Raw genomic sequence first — 14017 nt, 5'->3', positions numbered from 1 at the left:
TCACTTATTAGTAATAAGAATGAGAATTAATGAACTGGAATCAACAACTTATTTATTTTCTAAAATAAGATGAAGTAATGGATAGTAGTTTTCTGATCCAGGATCATAAAGTGCGGAAAACATTCGGGAAAACTTTAAAACCGCAGAAATTTAAAGGCTTAAAACTTAAAACGTTTAAACCACACGGTTTATATGTTTTTTCAAATGTTCCCGCACTTTAAAATTCCGGAATAAAACATTTCTCAAGGAATGGAAATCAAATTGGTGTGGAACCCACTAATTTGAGAATGATTATTGGAGCTCTGGTTCTTAAGGGGGGAATTGAGAATCAGAACTCTATTCCTTGAACTGACCAAATTAATCCCACTTAAATCTTATAATTCCTATTTAATCCTTTATCTGAATATATGAAAATTAAAAAAAAAAAAAATCAGACCTACACAATCGATGCCGTTGATGTTGTTGCTTGTTAATGTCATTGTTGAGCACCTGCTGGTCGTCGTCGTCGTTGCTCGCTACCGATACTACCTCTTGCCATTGCTACTGCTTGCTGCCATCATGGCTTGTGTCGGTCTTCACTCTTGTTGCTTTTCATAGCCAATTGTTGTTGCTAATGATGATGATGATGATGTATTATATTATTATTATTATTATTTTAAATGGATCATCATCATCATGTTGTTGTTGTTATTAATTTTTTTTGTTATAAGTATAATTATTATGACTAATAATAATAATAATAATAAATAATATAGGACATTTTAGAACCTTGCTACAAATTATTCCGATTTCTACGGTTTAAGTAAATATCTTATTTTGATTTCCATTTCAACTTATTTCGATTCCAAGTTCATTTTGATTCTAAATTTCTAATCCATTCTAATTACAAATTAGTAAACGTACCATAAATACCTCGGCTGAGTGTAGAGACCCATCGTGTATTAATTACAAAATTGGTCATATCATTTTGAGCTAAAATAATATTATTTAGAGTTATACCTATCTATAATATACTATTATACAGAGTGTAACAAAATTAGATTATTAGTACAATATTTGATTGCATAATCAAGATGTCATTAAAATTGCTCTTAATATTTGACATTAGTCACATATTAATTTAAAAATATATATAGAATAATTTGAAACATTTATGCCAGTCTACAATATAAGAGAAATAAATACAACATGTATTTATAGTATTTTATCCCAAAAAAAAAATTATCTCCTAAAAATCGAACTTGATAAAAATAAATTAGAGCTATAGTTAATTTATGTCAACATAATATTTAATAATTATCCCAAGGGATAGCACAACAATGCTGGAAGAAACTCAAAATTTTTATAGATAATATTTTATTATTTAATATAAACTGAGGAAAGATAACAGAGTGAAGCTCCATCAGTGATGATGCTGTGCCGTGGACTTGTGACAAACAAAAGAAACGCGGTTTCTTTTGCCTAAAACAAATTAATTTAATCTTCCCAAAATAATAATATTAATAATTAAAAAAATTTGATTTATAAAATAAATTATATTTTGCCTAACGTATATGAGAGATACTGAAACTCCAAGAAAGTTCAATAACTTAACCGAGTCGTTGGGCGTCGTCTCAACTCAACAACTCTATTTTCAGTTTTAAAGGTAATAAAATAATTATTATCATTATTATTCTGATTTTCATTTAATCCATTATGCAAAAACAATTTCATAAATTCTGCTTTATTTCTTTCTTTGATCTGATCAATTTAGTTCCTTTCGTTTGCTGTTTGAGCTGATGAGAAAATAAAAAAAAAAAATCGAATGAACTTAACTAAATTTTTTATAATTGCCATTTGAGGTTGTTTGGTTGCCGAGAAAGCTAAAGAAAATAAGTTGTAATATGATGTTTAGCTTCTGGTGAAGTCACATGAACTTTGACAAATATTTGCAAACACACGTTGACGACTAATTTCATTTTTTAAGTAGCCGAACAGATCTGGTTTCTTAAAATTCTAGGGGAATTTTTAAGATTTCCAAATTAGGGGTTAGATGGGATATAGTTTTTTTTTTTAAAAAAAGATTAGTAGCTTTTCTTTAGTCTATAATATTTATAGTTTGATTTAGGATAATTTTGTTGCATGATTGCTTTGAAGAGTTGAAAATCTTATATTTGTTGATTCAATTGCTGTGAACTTTTGCAATTTATAATATGATGATGAATTTCATTTTGTCATTGAATTTAGAGGAGCTGGGAATTTTAATTCTCAAGTGAAGTGTGAATTTTCCCTAAGATAAGTAAATTATGTTGTAGGATTTGTATTTGTTGTACCTATTAGCAGTTATGGGGACTAGTGTTTACTCTTATTTTTATTTTGAAATTTTCTGCTTGCTTCCGAAGTTATGGAGTAAGAAAAGAAAAGAGAAGAAACTAAGTTTTGATCTTTTTTGTTTTAAATATCCTTCTCTTTTCTTTCCTCTTTTCAGCTTTACCTCTAATAATGTGATAGTATTTCTTCTGATTTTGATGGCATGTATAGATTTCAGTTGCCAGCATAACAATTTAAAAATTTTTGTCGTAGGATTTTAAACCGTTGCAAAGATGAGTGATAATTTGATGGAGAAAGTTAGTGCCTTTGGTGAACGCCTCAAGATTGGAGGGGCTGAAGTGGGTCGTAAAATGAGTGAAGGAATGAGCCAAATGAGCTTCAAGATGAAGGAGCTCTTCCAAGGCCCAAACCCAGTTGAAAAACTTGTTGAGGATGCCACCTCTGAGGCCCTTGAGGAGCCTGATTGGGCCATGAATCTCGATCTCTGTGACATGATCAATACCGAGAAAATCAGCAGTGTTGATTTGATCCGTGGCATAAAGAAAAGGATCATGTTGAAGAGCCCTAGGATTCAGTATTTGGCCTTGGTACTGCTTGAAACAGTTGTTAAAAACTGTGAGAAGGCCTTCTCCGAGGTGGCAGCTGAGAGGGTTCTTGATGAAATGGTCAAGCTGATTGATGATCCTCAAACTGTTGTCAATAATAGGAACAAGGCTTTGGTGATGATTGAAGCTTGGGGTGAGTCCACAAGCGAACTTCGATACTTGCCCGTATATGAAGAAACATACAAGGTACCTGCGTAGTTTCTGTGTAGAATTTGATTCTTTGATTTATTGGTAAAAATGGGATAGGAAACAAATGATTTTAAATGTTATCTAAAATTGCCCACTGGTTTTTATTGGAGAATGATGTATATGTATCCAGTGATTGTTCCAGTCACAGTTTATAAAGAGATGTTTTCCCACCTAAATTCATGTAGTGAAATGTTTTAAGTCAAAATTTGTCACTTTTGGATACAAAGGAACAAAATATTATTGAATTTTTTTTTTGTGGGAAATTTGTTTATATTGCTTGGAGATTAAAATGTATTGATAATCTTGTTCATTTTGTGTCTACAAGTTCCAAATTTGCAGTCTTTTGACATCCAATTTGTATATGTTTGGATAAACTGCCTTTTAAATTTTTGTGTGCGAGGCAAATGTTCTGGTGTAGTGTTCTTTTACAGAATAAGTTTGTATTCTTGATAATTTCAGGTTTTATAACTTTGAGCTTTTCTTTGTATTGCATTTTGTATTAGAGTTTAAGATCACGGGGCATCCGGTTTCCGGGACGTGACAATGAGAGCTTGGCGCCTATTTTTACACCTCCTCGTTCAGTTTCAGAAACAGAAGTGGATGCTACTCTTGCTGAGCAGATTCAGCGTGATATTCGTGGGCAAAGCTTTACCAAAGAACAAACAAAGGAAGCCTTTGATGTTGCAAGAAACAGTATCGAGCTTCTTTCAACTGTTCTATCATCCTCACCCCAACAAGACGCTTTACAGGTATTTCCTAATATCATACAGGTTGTCTGTTTGTATTTATGTTTATGAATTTCCTTCTTCTAATTTTATTGAATATATGGTCAGTTAGACCTACATGTGGTATTCATCTAGTAGTTATCATTTCACATTATTTCAAAGTTCAGCTGGTCAAATTGACTTTATCTTTTTTTATTATTATTAACTCACGCACCCATTGAAGCTTGAACCCAGGATCTAAGCCCTAGGAAAGCCTCTCCTTACCATTGGAGCTGTACCTTTGGCTTCAAATGGCAAATCAAACTAAAGGTCGAATTGACTTTATACAAGTCTGGTGTCTCAACCAAAACGTTCTGGACATATTTATCATCCAAGTAATCAAGGTCTTCTTCCAACCTGATAGTTAGTGGATTCTCAGTTTTGCTTCGTAAAAAACGTCCTGCTGCTCAGTTGTCATGAGCTCTATGAAAAACTTAAAGGTGTATTGGGGCAAGACTACCTCAGAAATATATTTATGATGTCATTCGACAGCTGTTTTACTGATAGGCTGGCCACCGACATCTGAGCTGCAAGCTAAATTCTTTTTTCTTTAGCTTGCTTGTTTGGGAGATGGGAATAAGCCTAAAAGGGTTTGAGTATTTGGCAAAGAAGAAGAGAGAGAAAAAGGGCAAAAGAAAATTAAATTTATGTTGATGGGTATTTTTTGGTCGACAGAAAAATTTAGCATAAAAACTTATGGCTTGGGGTGGGCTAATGACTTTTTGAAATATTGGGGGTGATAGTCAATTTATTCGGGTGTGCAGTGAAATTTACCCTTTTCTTAAATTACAAGAATTGTTGTTCTATAACCATTCTTGCTCTGGACCTATAACCGATGTTCATTTTCACTCTTTGGAACGATCATTTTGCTGTCTGCAGATCCTTCATTTTAATGGGAGTACTAGACCGCTTTTTATTCATATATTGACTAATGCGTCGGTGGATTGTCAATCAATTATATAATTATTGACAGTTGACTTCCACGTGATCTACAAATTGTGGATTGTTATTACTTGACTTATTTGTTACTCTGTAATAGTTAAGTTTCAGTCGTTACAATGCGCATGTCTATTTCCTTGTCAATCCTATTCTTTTTAGGGCGCAACCCTTTGTCAATCTTGGGAATGTTTATGTGTTCTTGAGAACAAAATAATGATCAGATTTTAATGATGCTGTTGGCAGGATGACTTGACAACTACACTAGTGCAACAGTGTCGTCAGTCCCAATTCACTGTCCAGAGAATAATTGAGACTGCAGGGGATAATGAGGCCCTTCTCTTTGAAGCTTTGAATGTGAATGATGAGATCCAGAAAGTTCTCACCAAGTATGAGGAGCTGAAGAAACCATCAGGGGCCCCTGCTGAGCCAGAACCTGCTATGATTCCAGTGGCAGTTGAGCCTGATGATTCACCTCATCATGCGAAAGAAGATGCTCTTGTTAGAAAACCAGCAGGTTCTCGAGGTGGATCCCACGGATCAAGCAACGATGACATGATGGATGATCTCGATGAGATGATCTTTGGTAAGAAAGGCGGGGGTACGTCTGAAGGGGGACATGACTCGAAGAAGCAGCAACCACCAAAAGATGATCTCATCAGCTTCTAAGATGCCGTATGCAATTCAATTTCATAAATTAGGGCGGTTAGACGGTGCCTGATGTGGGTGCCAGGCTGTTTAGGTTTTGAAGACAATTAAGTTTGATTTCAAAATCCTAATGATCATCATAAACACGGTTGTGTACTTCTCTTTGAAGTATAACTTTCATTGTCTCTGAATTTTCTGTAAGTAATTCATATTTGGATTTGGTTGCATAATTGCTTGAAGAGGTATATATATCTAAGAATTCATCGCAGACAATATATTTAAGCTGTCTGGCTTGTCTTTTCTTCAATGGCTGTAATTTTAATACTATTACTACTCTCCCAGTGACTGCAGAGAAATTTGGAGTGCTTGCTTTGCTTTTGTGTTTGTTGGAGGAGCGTGCAGTTTGGTAGATGCAAAATGAATGTCGATTCAATTTTCTTAATGTTTTTTAAGTTACACATTCTCAAATATACACAATTGTTTTAAAATTGCACTTCCTAAAATTCAAGTAATGTAGTAAAAGATTAAGCGAATACATAATTATGATTTTAAATTTTTATTAATTTATATTTGTATTAATTCAAAATTTCAGAAAATAAGAATGGAAATTCGCTATAATATCAAGGCGGATAAATGATTTTAATATTTATTACGTCATGATCAATAGAGTCTTGCCCGGGCTGTGGGAGAGTACCCCCAACCTAATTGGGATCCACCGTTGATTTACTTAAATATGGCAATGGGGTTACGGTGCTAACCACAACTTTTTTTAAAGACTTATTTAACTCCAAAGTTTTGTTATTTTCCATTTTTGTCCTTTAATATGGTAGAGAAAGAGAGAACAGATCGCAGTCACTTTCTGCTTCACTAGCACTCGCTGTATCTCAACCTTTACTATTACTAAGACAATCACCAGAAGAGGCATTTGAATTCTGAAGAAGATTCAGAAACGAAAATGGCACTACTAAAACAAACTCCACTAACCATCGCCAGATCCAACGCCAAATCACAAATCCTCCTCTTCACGCTCTCCCTCTTCGCCTTCTCTCTCCTCTTCGTCCTCTTCTCCGTCACCCGCAACTCCTACTCCGACCCGTACCCGTACCCGTACCCGACCCCTAACGCCAAACCCGAGACTTCCTTCGCGGCCTCCCTCGAACGCTTCCTAGCTCAAACATCCCAACGCTTCCGCGACGATACCATCACTTCACTTACCGAAGACGGCGTCGTCCGGAAGTTCGACGACGTGGCTTCTAAAATTGAGAGGCAAAGAGTGAACGAAGATTCGTACTACCCGTTGAGCTTGCCGATTAGGGTTTACGTGTACGAGATGCCGAGGAAATTCACCTACGATTTGCTTTGGCTGTTTAGGAATACTTATAAGGACACTTCTAATTTAACTTCCAATGGTAGTCCCGTTCATCGTTTAATCGAGCAGGTATTTTTTTAATTAATTAATTTTTTTTTACTTTTTTATTCTGTTATTACGACTGAAAGCAAGCAATGTGTATTCTCTTGCAGCATTCCATCGATTACTGGCTTTGGGCGGATTTGATTGCTCCGGAATCCGAGAGACTTTTGAAGAATGTCGTTAGGGTTCGCCTCCAGGAGGAGGCGGATTTATTCTACATCCCTTTCTTCACGACTATCAGCTTTTTCTTGCTGGAGAAGCAACAGTGCAAGGCTCTTTATAGGGTGTGAGTGAGCTTCTGAGGTTTTTACATTATCTGCTTTCCCTGTTTGTATTACTGTACAGTTCCAGTGAATGTTAGAGGAGGATTATTCTCAATTTGTGTTTGTGTTGGGGGGGGAACAAGGTGGGCTTTGTCATAAGTGAAAAATATTTATTATAAGTTGAATTCTGCAGACCTTATTGGTATTAAGAAATGGAAGTTAATACTTGGGATCATATGGGGGCCTAGCCTGAGTTTCTGGAATGAGAACATTTTAATGCAGTCATATTGTCAGCGTTTTTCCTGAAATTGATGTTCTTGTGGTTTTTTTTGTTTGCAAATTCTTCAATATGTGGCTTGTACTCATAGTTTTATGAATCTCTTGTATGGCCTTTCTGTGGATGGATTTGATACGGAGGTTCTTACAAGTTGCAACAATTTAATGTACTGTTGCATGTGACTGCAGGAGGCCCTGAAGTGGGTAACAGATCAGCCTGCATGGAAACGATCTGAAGGAAGGGATCACATACTTCCAGTTCATCATCCCTGGTCTTTTAAGTCTGTTCGCAGATATATGAAAAATGCAATATGGCTGTTACCGGATATGGACTCCACTGGGAACTGGTAATTATATGACCTGAGTTGGAAAAAAATAATTTGCGCATTTCATTTTGGATTTGATTCATTTATCATTTCAGTGCAATTGATAATTCGTGATTGTTTTTGAACTTTTAGGTACAAGCCAGGACAAGTTTCACTGGAGAAGGACCTGATTCTTCCTTATGTCCCCAATGTTGATTTCTGTGATGTCAAATGTGTATCAGAAAGTGAATCAAAGAGAAGCACGTTACTTTTTTTCCGCGGACGGCTTAAAAGAAATGCGGTAAGATTTTTGGCCAAATGAAGCAATTTTCTTTAATTTTTGATGGACGCTTTTTGTTATTTAATATCAATGTTTAATCAGGTGATTTTGATAATATAATCTTCTTATTTCATGGGCTAGGATGTCTTTCATTTGCTGTGGGGCAGAAAAACACTTTGTTTCCGATTATTACTTTTGTTCAAAATACGCTTAATTGTCAGTACTGCATCTATAGGTTCTGTTGTGTACTCCCTCATCTTAGCTTTACTTTCAGGGAGGAAAAATTCGTGCTAAACTTGTAGCTGAATTAAGCAGTGCTGAGGGCGTAGTTATAGAGGAGGGGACGGCTGGAGAAGTTGGGAAAGCAGCTGCTCAAAATGGCATGCGCAGGTAAAATAAGTTGGTTCATTTTTGCTGCGTAGCTTGGAGATTGTACCTGGTCATAATATTCAAGTTGCTTGCTGTCATCAGGTCTATTTTTTGCTTAAATCCTGCTGGTGACACTCCATCATCTGCTAGATTATTTGATGCTATTGTCAGTGGATGTATCCCCGTTATTGTCAGCGACGAATTGGAGCTTCCTTTTGAAGGAATCCTCGATTATAGGAAGGTATGTGTGTATTTTTAAAGCTTGTACTGTTATCTCCTTTTTGTCTAAAAGTTAAGATAATTGATATATTTTAGAAGGATACATTAAGCCCCAATGGTGGAATAAGTTGTACGCAACCCCAATGATATATAAACTGGTTGTGATATAGAATTATAAAACAGATTTCCATTACTGGCATGGGGTTTTCTGATATTTTATTATGGTTAATGGAAAGTTATGGATATGACAGTACCTGGCATAAGTTGATGTTTTGGACATACAAGGGTTCAGATTGTTGTTTGCTTTCTTCTTGTTTCTCAAAAGGATGTCACTTGATGTCATTGCCTACTTTTAAGAGCCAGACTTAAAGTGTTAGCTACATGGACACATCAAAGTGTTATCAAATATTTTCTGTTTGAAGTGATATGATGTTGTTGAAAAAAAATGATTGACTTGCGAAGATTGTCAAAGCACTTCTATGGTTTTCTTTCACCAAGTGAAGAGATGACCAATTTCGGAATCAGACAAGATTCTTGTAGGATTAATTGAGTGAATTATCCATGTTTGACGATCTTGAAGATGGACCAGCCTTTTGTATTTGTTGTTGATTCATAAGCCAGTTTGTAACATTTACATTATGAAACATAAGTGCTTGGTAACGTGGCTTTGTTCCATTCTTTATGATCAGTTGCTGAGTATTCCATCTCTTTCTTTTCATACAGATAGCTTTATTTGTTTCTTCCAGTGATGCTACACAGCCGGGATATCTTTTGAAATTTTTAAGAGGCATTAGCCCTGCTCAAATAAGAGAAATGCGGAGAAATCTTGTACAGGTTTGTGACTGTGAAGATGACTTAATTTCTACTATTATGCAGCAGTATTGCTACATGTACTTCTTCGGAAATGGTTATGTGAACATGCATTTATAGGATCCTGGTTTCTAACAATTTTTCCACATTGAACTTGGGAAGGCCAGTTTTATGCATCTGATTAATTATTTTCTATATCTTATATACTTTTGATTATTTATGTTCGATGACTTGTCTGGTCACATTATTTGTTTTCATTTGTCCCAGTACTCGAGGCATTTCTTGTATTCCAGTCCAGCTCAACCGTTGGGTCCAGAAGACTTGGTTTGGAGAATGGTTTGTACTGCCTGCTTTTGCAACCAAATAGTTGGTTTCAGTATAATTTTCTATTCCATTTGTGTTGAAATGAAGCCATTTAAGTAATTTATGTTAGTATTCCAGATGGCCACTCTTTATGTGATTGAGTAAGTTAGCATTAATTTGCTTGAGCCCCTTAGGAAACTAAAGGTATTTCCCCAAAATCAGTGAAGTATTTTCTTTTCTCAATAGATGACCAACAATATGGGGTTTTCTGTACTGCTAGTAGGCTGGGCATTGATTTTGACAAGTGCTGTTTTCCTACAAAATATTCTTGCTGTTTTTAAGTTTCGAAGATTGGCTGGGCATCTGAACCCCTCTGATTCATGGTTAAACCTTGTTTTATAATCTACAAAAAAAAATTCCACGTGATGAATCCCAGGTTTTGTTCTGGAGACCATAGAGAGAGTGAGTATTCACTAGACCTTTTGACTGTTTTGAGCTACAGATGTCAAACCTAGTATTGATTAATCATTGTAGCTTGTTATTTTACATGTTTGTTTCTGTCCTTGCTGTCTTGATCTTCTTGTGTTCCTGCCTTAGCAGTTTTCTGAGTTGGACTTTTTTGAGATTGCTGTAATAGTAAATATCTTCTATTGGTGCAAAATCATATTCATTATTTCTGGGATGCTCTTAGGAAGGAGTGCTATATTAAAAGATAATCAAAATCTTACCCTTTTTTCGTTAATAATTTTTTCCTAGCTTCTGAAACCGAAATCTGGGGTTCTCCATAGTGCTAGTAGAATTGTTCAAAAAATAGTGGAATCTTGCAATATGTCTGGATGAAATTATTAGTTGATTGTTGTCTTCCTTCTGGCAACAGATAGCAGGGAAGTTGGTAAACATCAAGCTTCACACTCGAAGATCACAGCGTGTAGTGAAAGAATCTAGAAGCATATGCACTTGTGATTGCAGGCGTGCCAACTTCACAAGTACCACTTCCTTGTCCTGATCTTTGGTTAAAATTACTCGTCTTCTTTCTCACAGTTAAAATTATTCTTTCATACAGGGTTGTAAGGCTGCATGTTCATATAATAGTTTCACGTTTGAAGTTCCACATCTTCATTTTATTTGGCTGTAGCGAGTTGTGGATAATATTGTAACTTCTTAAAAGGTTGTTCTGACAGTCGTCTGTTTTTTTTTTTTTTACTCTCGTATGTTACATTGCCCACATAATCAATCATTTACCTTTTGAGCCCTGAATTTCATTTTGCTAAGTGGAAATTGAAAGGTTAATAGAGCAGTTTATGTCTGTATGCATGCTTTTATGTGCAAATAGCTGGAGATAAGTCAGATGTGGATGACCTTCAGGTTTTAGTATTTAACATGGCCCAATTGACATATCTAAATTGGGCTATATGTACATGATTTGACCCATTGATTTATTTCGTAAATGACTAAATGAGTTATAGACATCAAAGCCTTATTCATTATAATTCTTGATGTTGGTTAAGGGTATTTGCGGATTATATTTTGTCGATTGGACATCAATTTATATTTAATTTATAATTTTACGGATTATAAATTTTTAATTTAATCTAATCCATGAATTGGTGAAATTCAATTTAAATTTCAGATGGGGATTTGATGATTTGATCCATTTTGCGATTTAGTTTGTAGGTTAAAATTTTTTAATTATGTCAAATCTAGAACTATTTAAATAAAAAATAAAAAATAAAAAAATTCAGTATCGATTAAATTTAAAATTGAATAAGATTTTAATAAATTAATTGTTTAAATAAAGTTAAAATAATACATTCAAAGTTTTAAAATATAATACACCAAAAAGAAAAAAATCTCATTTGTTTATGTTTGGATCAATACATAAAAGTTAATTAAAATTATGAAAATTAAATGTTTAGGAAGTTATATTTGTTTATTTAATTATTTTTTATTTTATATTATTATGAATAAGATATAATATAATATTAATGTAATTATATTTTAATTTATTTTGTTATTAGTAAGTAATAATGTCACATTTACATTTTTAATTTTTTAATTAAATAAATATTTTTATTCTTTTTGTGGATTTGCGGATTTTTGTGGATTTATAGAAGTAAATACAAAGCAATCCACTAACTGCGTATTTTTTAATTTTCAATTTAATTCAATCCACTAATTCACAGATCAAATTTTTACATATCGAAAGGATTGAGCGGATTTAATTGAATTTTGAACACCACTAATATTGGTGTTGGTGGTGGGGACTCGAAAGTCTTTCTTTAAGTAGGTGTTTTCGGTGATGACCATATTAGTTGAATTCCCACCACTTATTAAAGTAATCTCAAAATTGAAATCATGCGGAGATGGGGTAGAAATTTGCATTACCATGATACGATATTATCATTTAATAATGTACAATATCAAGACTAATTTTACAAGAAAGATGGTTTTAACGGTTTTTTTTTAATTGTGTTTTCCAGTATAATTAAGGAATATATTATTATATTTACAATGCATTTGAGATTGAGGTTGGGTAATTATAGTTTAAAAACTACAGTACTAAAATATTTGGTAAACACTAACAGTTGTAGTTTAGAAATTATGTTAATATGATTTTTCATTTGTATTATAAAAAATTTATTCTATATTTAATAATTTATCAAAATTATTATTTAAATTTAAATTTATTATATATTATTAATTTTTATTTTATAATTCTAATTTTTCAATATCTCAATTCCAAACAAAACCTTAATCAGTCTCAAGATAAAAATATGTTCAGAAATTTAGAAAAGCAAGTGAATGGAATGCCGGTGCCCAGCCACCTCGACAAAGGCAAGTGATCGTTTTTCAAGCATTATAAAAGATTAACAATTAATAAAAGAAATCTATTTTAATAATATTAACAAAAGCAAATTTCATAATTTGATATCTAAGTTTGAAAATTTCCGACAGCTGGTGCCTGGAGTTGGTCCAGCTATCTTTCCAACTTTTTCTTTCCCATGCCAACGGTCAGCGATGCCAGAAGGGCCCACGCGTTCGCAAAATTTGATGGGGCCCTCATGGGCTTAGACGACAGCGTCGTGCTCTCAACCCCCTCCTTGTGCTGTGGGTAGGAATATGACGTGGCAGATGTTAATTGGTCGAAGGCGCATGCACGAACTTGATGGAAAACATGAAAATCACCGACCTGGTCCCAACACGAGCGTGATTTTATATATATATAGTATATTAAGATCATAGGAAGGAATATCCTTGTCATTTATTATGCAATATATAACACAGTATCTTAATAAAATGGAATAAAGAACAAATACTATTGTTTAATTTCATCATTCTTTTTCCCTACAAGATCTAATTAGATTTATTTACTGAGGGTTTCAGCAATGGTATGTTATATTCATACTCGTACGTGGGCATGTTTTCTTTTTGCTTGTTATTGTAAATTCGAATTATGTATATGAACCTCCCACAAAATTTATTTATTTCACCCAACTTGATGTTTAATTAAAACCTCAGTCCTAGCTCCAAGGGTACCAATCTCTTGTAAAGAAGATGAGAAAAGAAAGCTTCATCACCAAAAGACTCTTCAAATAAGATTTTATTACTTTTTGTTGAAGAAAAAGAGAAATGTGCTTTAATTACTATTAACTTTTTCTTTAAAACAATAGTTATTTAATTAAAATAATATTAACTTATTTATATTTGAAGAGTCTTTTGTAGAACAATATATTTTTTCACTCATCTATTTAACATATAGATAAGTAAATGAATATTTAAAGAGTAAAATTTATAAAACTTTTTAGAGATACTCTTAATTAGACCAAATGTTATTGAGGCACACACGTGACAAGCACATGGGACATGTTTTAAGCACCAATGGCCAATGGGCAATGGCATCCACTTAGGTAATCATGAGAAGGCACATAATTATAGGGTGGGTGGGGCTAATTTGATTTAAATTTTTGATATGAAATTTATATCTTTTAATATCATTCAATTTGGAAAAAGGTAATGACATTGAGGTGATGTTTGGTTTGAAAGAAAAAAAGAGGGAGAGAAAAATAATTTAATTTTTTTTATTATTTGATTTGATATAATATATAAGAAATTAATTTTTATTAAAATTTGATATCATTATAATTTAGAATTTAAATTCCGCACTAAGAAAAGAATTCAAATTCTTGCTCTCTTAGAAACCAAAGCTCTTAAAAAATACACTTTCAACTTTTTAACTTGCTTAATATAATCAAATTATTATTATTTATAATTTTATTTTATCAATTAATATATAGATTATTTTATATTAGTTAACTTTAAGTAATGATT

General features: G+C 33.5%; 2 protein-coding genes across 3 annotated transcripts; both read left to right on the top strand.

Moving 5' to 3' along the window:
* The first annotated feature begins 1479 nt into the window (after positions 1 to 1479).
* LOC102617088 (TOM1-like protein 1) lies at positions 1480 to 5759 on the top strand. Its single transcript, XM_006478868.3, has 4 exons — positions 1480 to 1645; positions 2563 to 3101; positions 3608 to 3853; positions 5051 to 5759. The coding sequence occupies exons 2-4, from the start codon at positions 2583 to 2585 to the stop codon at positions 5471 to 5473; spliced, it is 1188 nt and encodes a 395-aa protein (XP_006478931.2). The 5' UTR covers positions 1480 to 1645; positions 2563 to 2582; the 3' UTR covers positions 5474 to 5759.
* A 495-nt stretch (positions 5760 to 6254) lies between these two features.
* LOC102616790 (probable arabinosyltransferase ARAD1) lies at positions 6255 to 10945 on the top strand. 2 transcript variants are annotated; one of them, XM_052436982.1, is made up of 10 exons: positions 6255 to 6890; positions 6974 to 7147; positions 7592 to 7749; positions 7861 to 8008; positions 8262 to 8377; positions 8459 to 8597; positions 9299 to 9409; positions 9653 to 9721; positions 10566 to 10674; positions 10752 to 10945. In XM_052436982.1, the coding sequence occupies exons 1-10, from the start codon at positions 6408 to 6410 to the stop codon at positions 10757 to 10759; spliced, it is 1515 nt and encodes a 504-aa protein (XP_052292942.1). In that variant the 5' UTR covers positions 6255 to 6407; the 3' UTR covers positions 10760 to 10945. The 2 variants fall into 2 exon arrangements, with proteins under 2 accessions (XP_052292942.1, XP_006478930.2); XM_006478867.4 differs by having other exon boundaries at positions 6257 to 6890; positions 10566 to 10945.
* Positions 10946 to 14017: the final 3072 nt, after the last annotated feature.

Source organism: Citrus sinensis, chromosome 3 (genome assembly GCF_022201045.2).
Source record: "Citrus sinensis cultivar Valencia sweet orange chromosome 3, DVS_A1.0, whole genome shotgun sequence".
NCBI lineage: Eukaryota > Viridiplantae > Streptophyta > Magnoliopsida > Sapindales > Rutaceae > Citrus > Citrus sinensis.
The sequence above is the reverse complement of the archived record's forward strand: the minus strand, read 5'-3'. Positions and strand labels throughout refer to the sequence as shown.

Coding starts and splice junctions, on each gene's coding strand:
- LOC102617088 (XM_006478868.3), top strand. CDS start 2,583: ATGAGTGATAATTTGATGGAGAAAGTTAGTGCCTTTGGTGAACGCCTC. Junction 3,102..3,607: donor TATATGAAGAAACATACAAG/GTACCTGCGTAG, acceptor ATTTTGTATTAG/AGTTTAAGATCACGGGGCAT. Junction 3,854..5,050: donor CCCAACAAGACGCTTTACAG/GTATTTCCTAAT, acceptor TGCTGTTGGCAG/GATGACTTGACAACTACACT.
- LOC102616790 (XM_006478867.4), top strand. CDS start 6,408: ATGGCACTACTAAAACAAACTCCACTAACCATCGCCAGATCCAACGCC. Junction 7,750..7,860: donor ATGGACTCCACTGGGAACTG/GTAATTATATGA, acceptor TTGAACTTTTAG/GTACAAGCCAGGACAAGTTT. Junction 8,598..9,298: donor GAATCCTCGATTATAGGAAG/GTATGTGTGTAT, acceptor CTTTTCATACAG/ATAGCTTTATTTGTTTCTTC.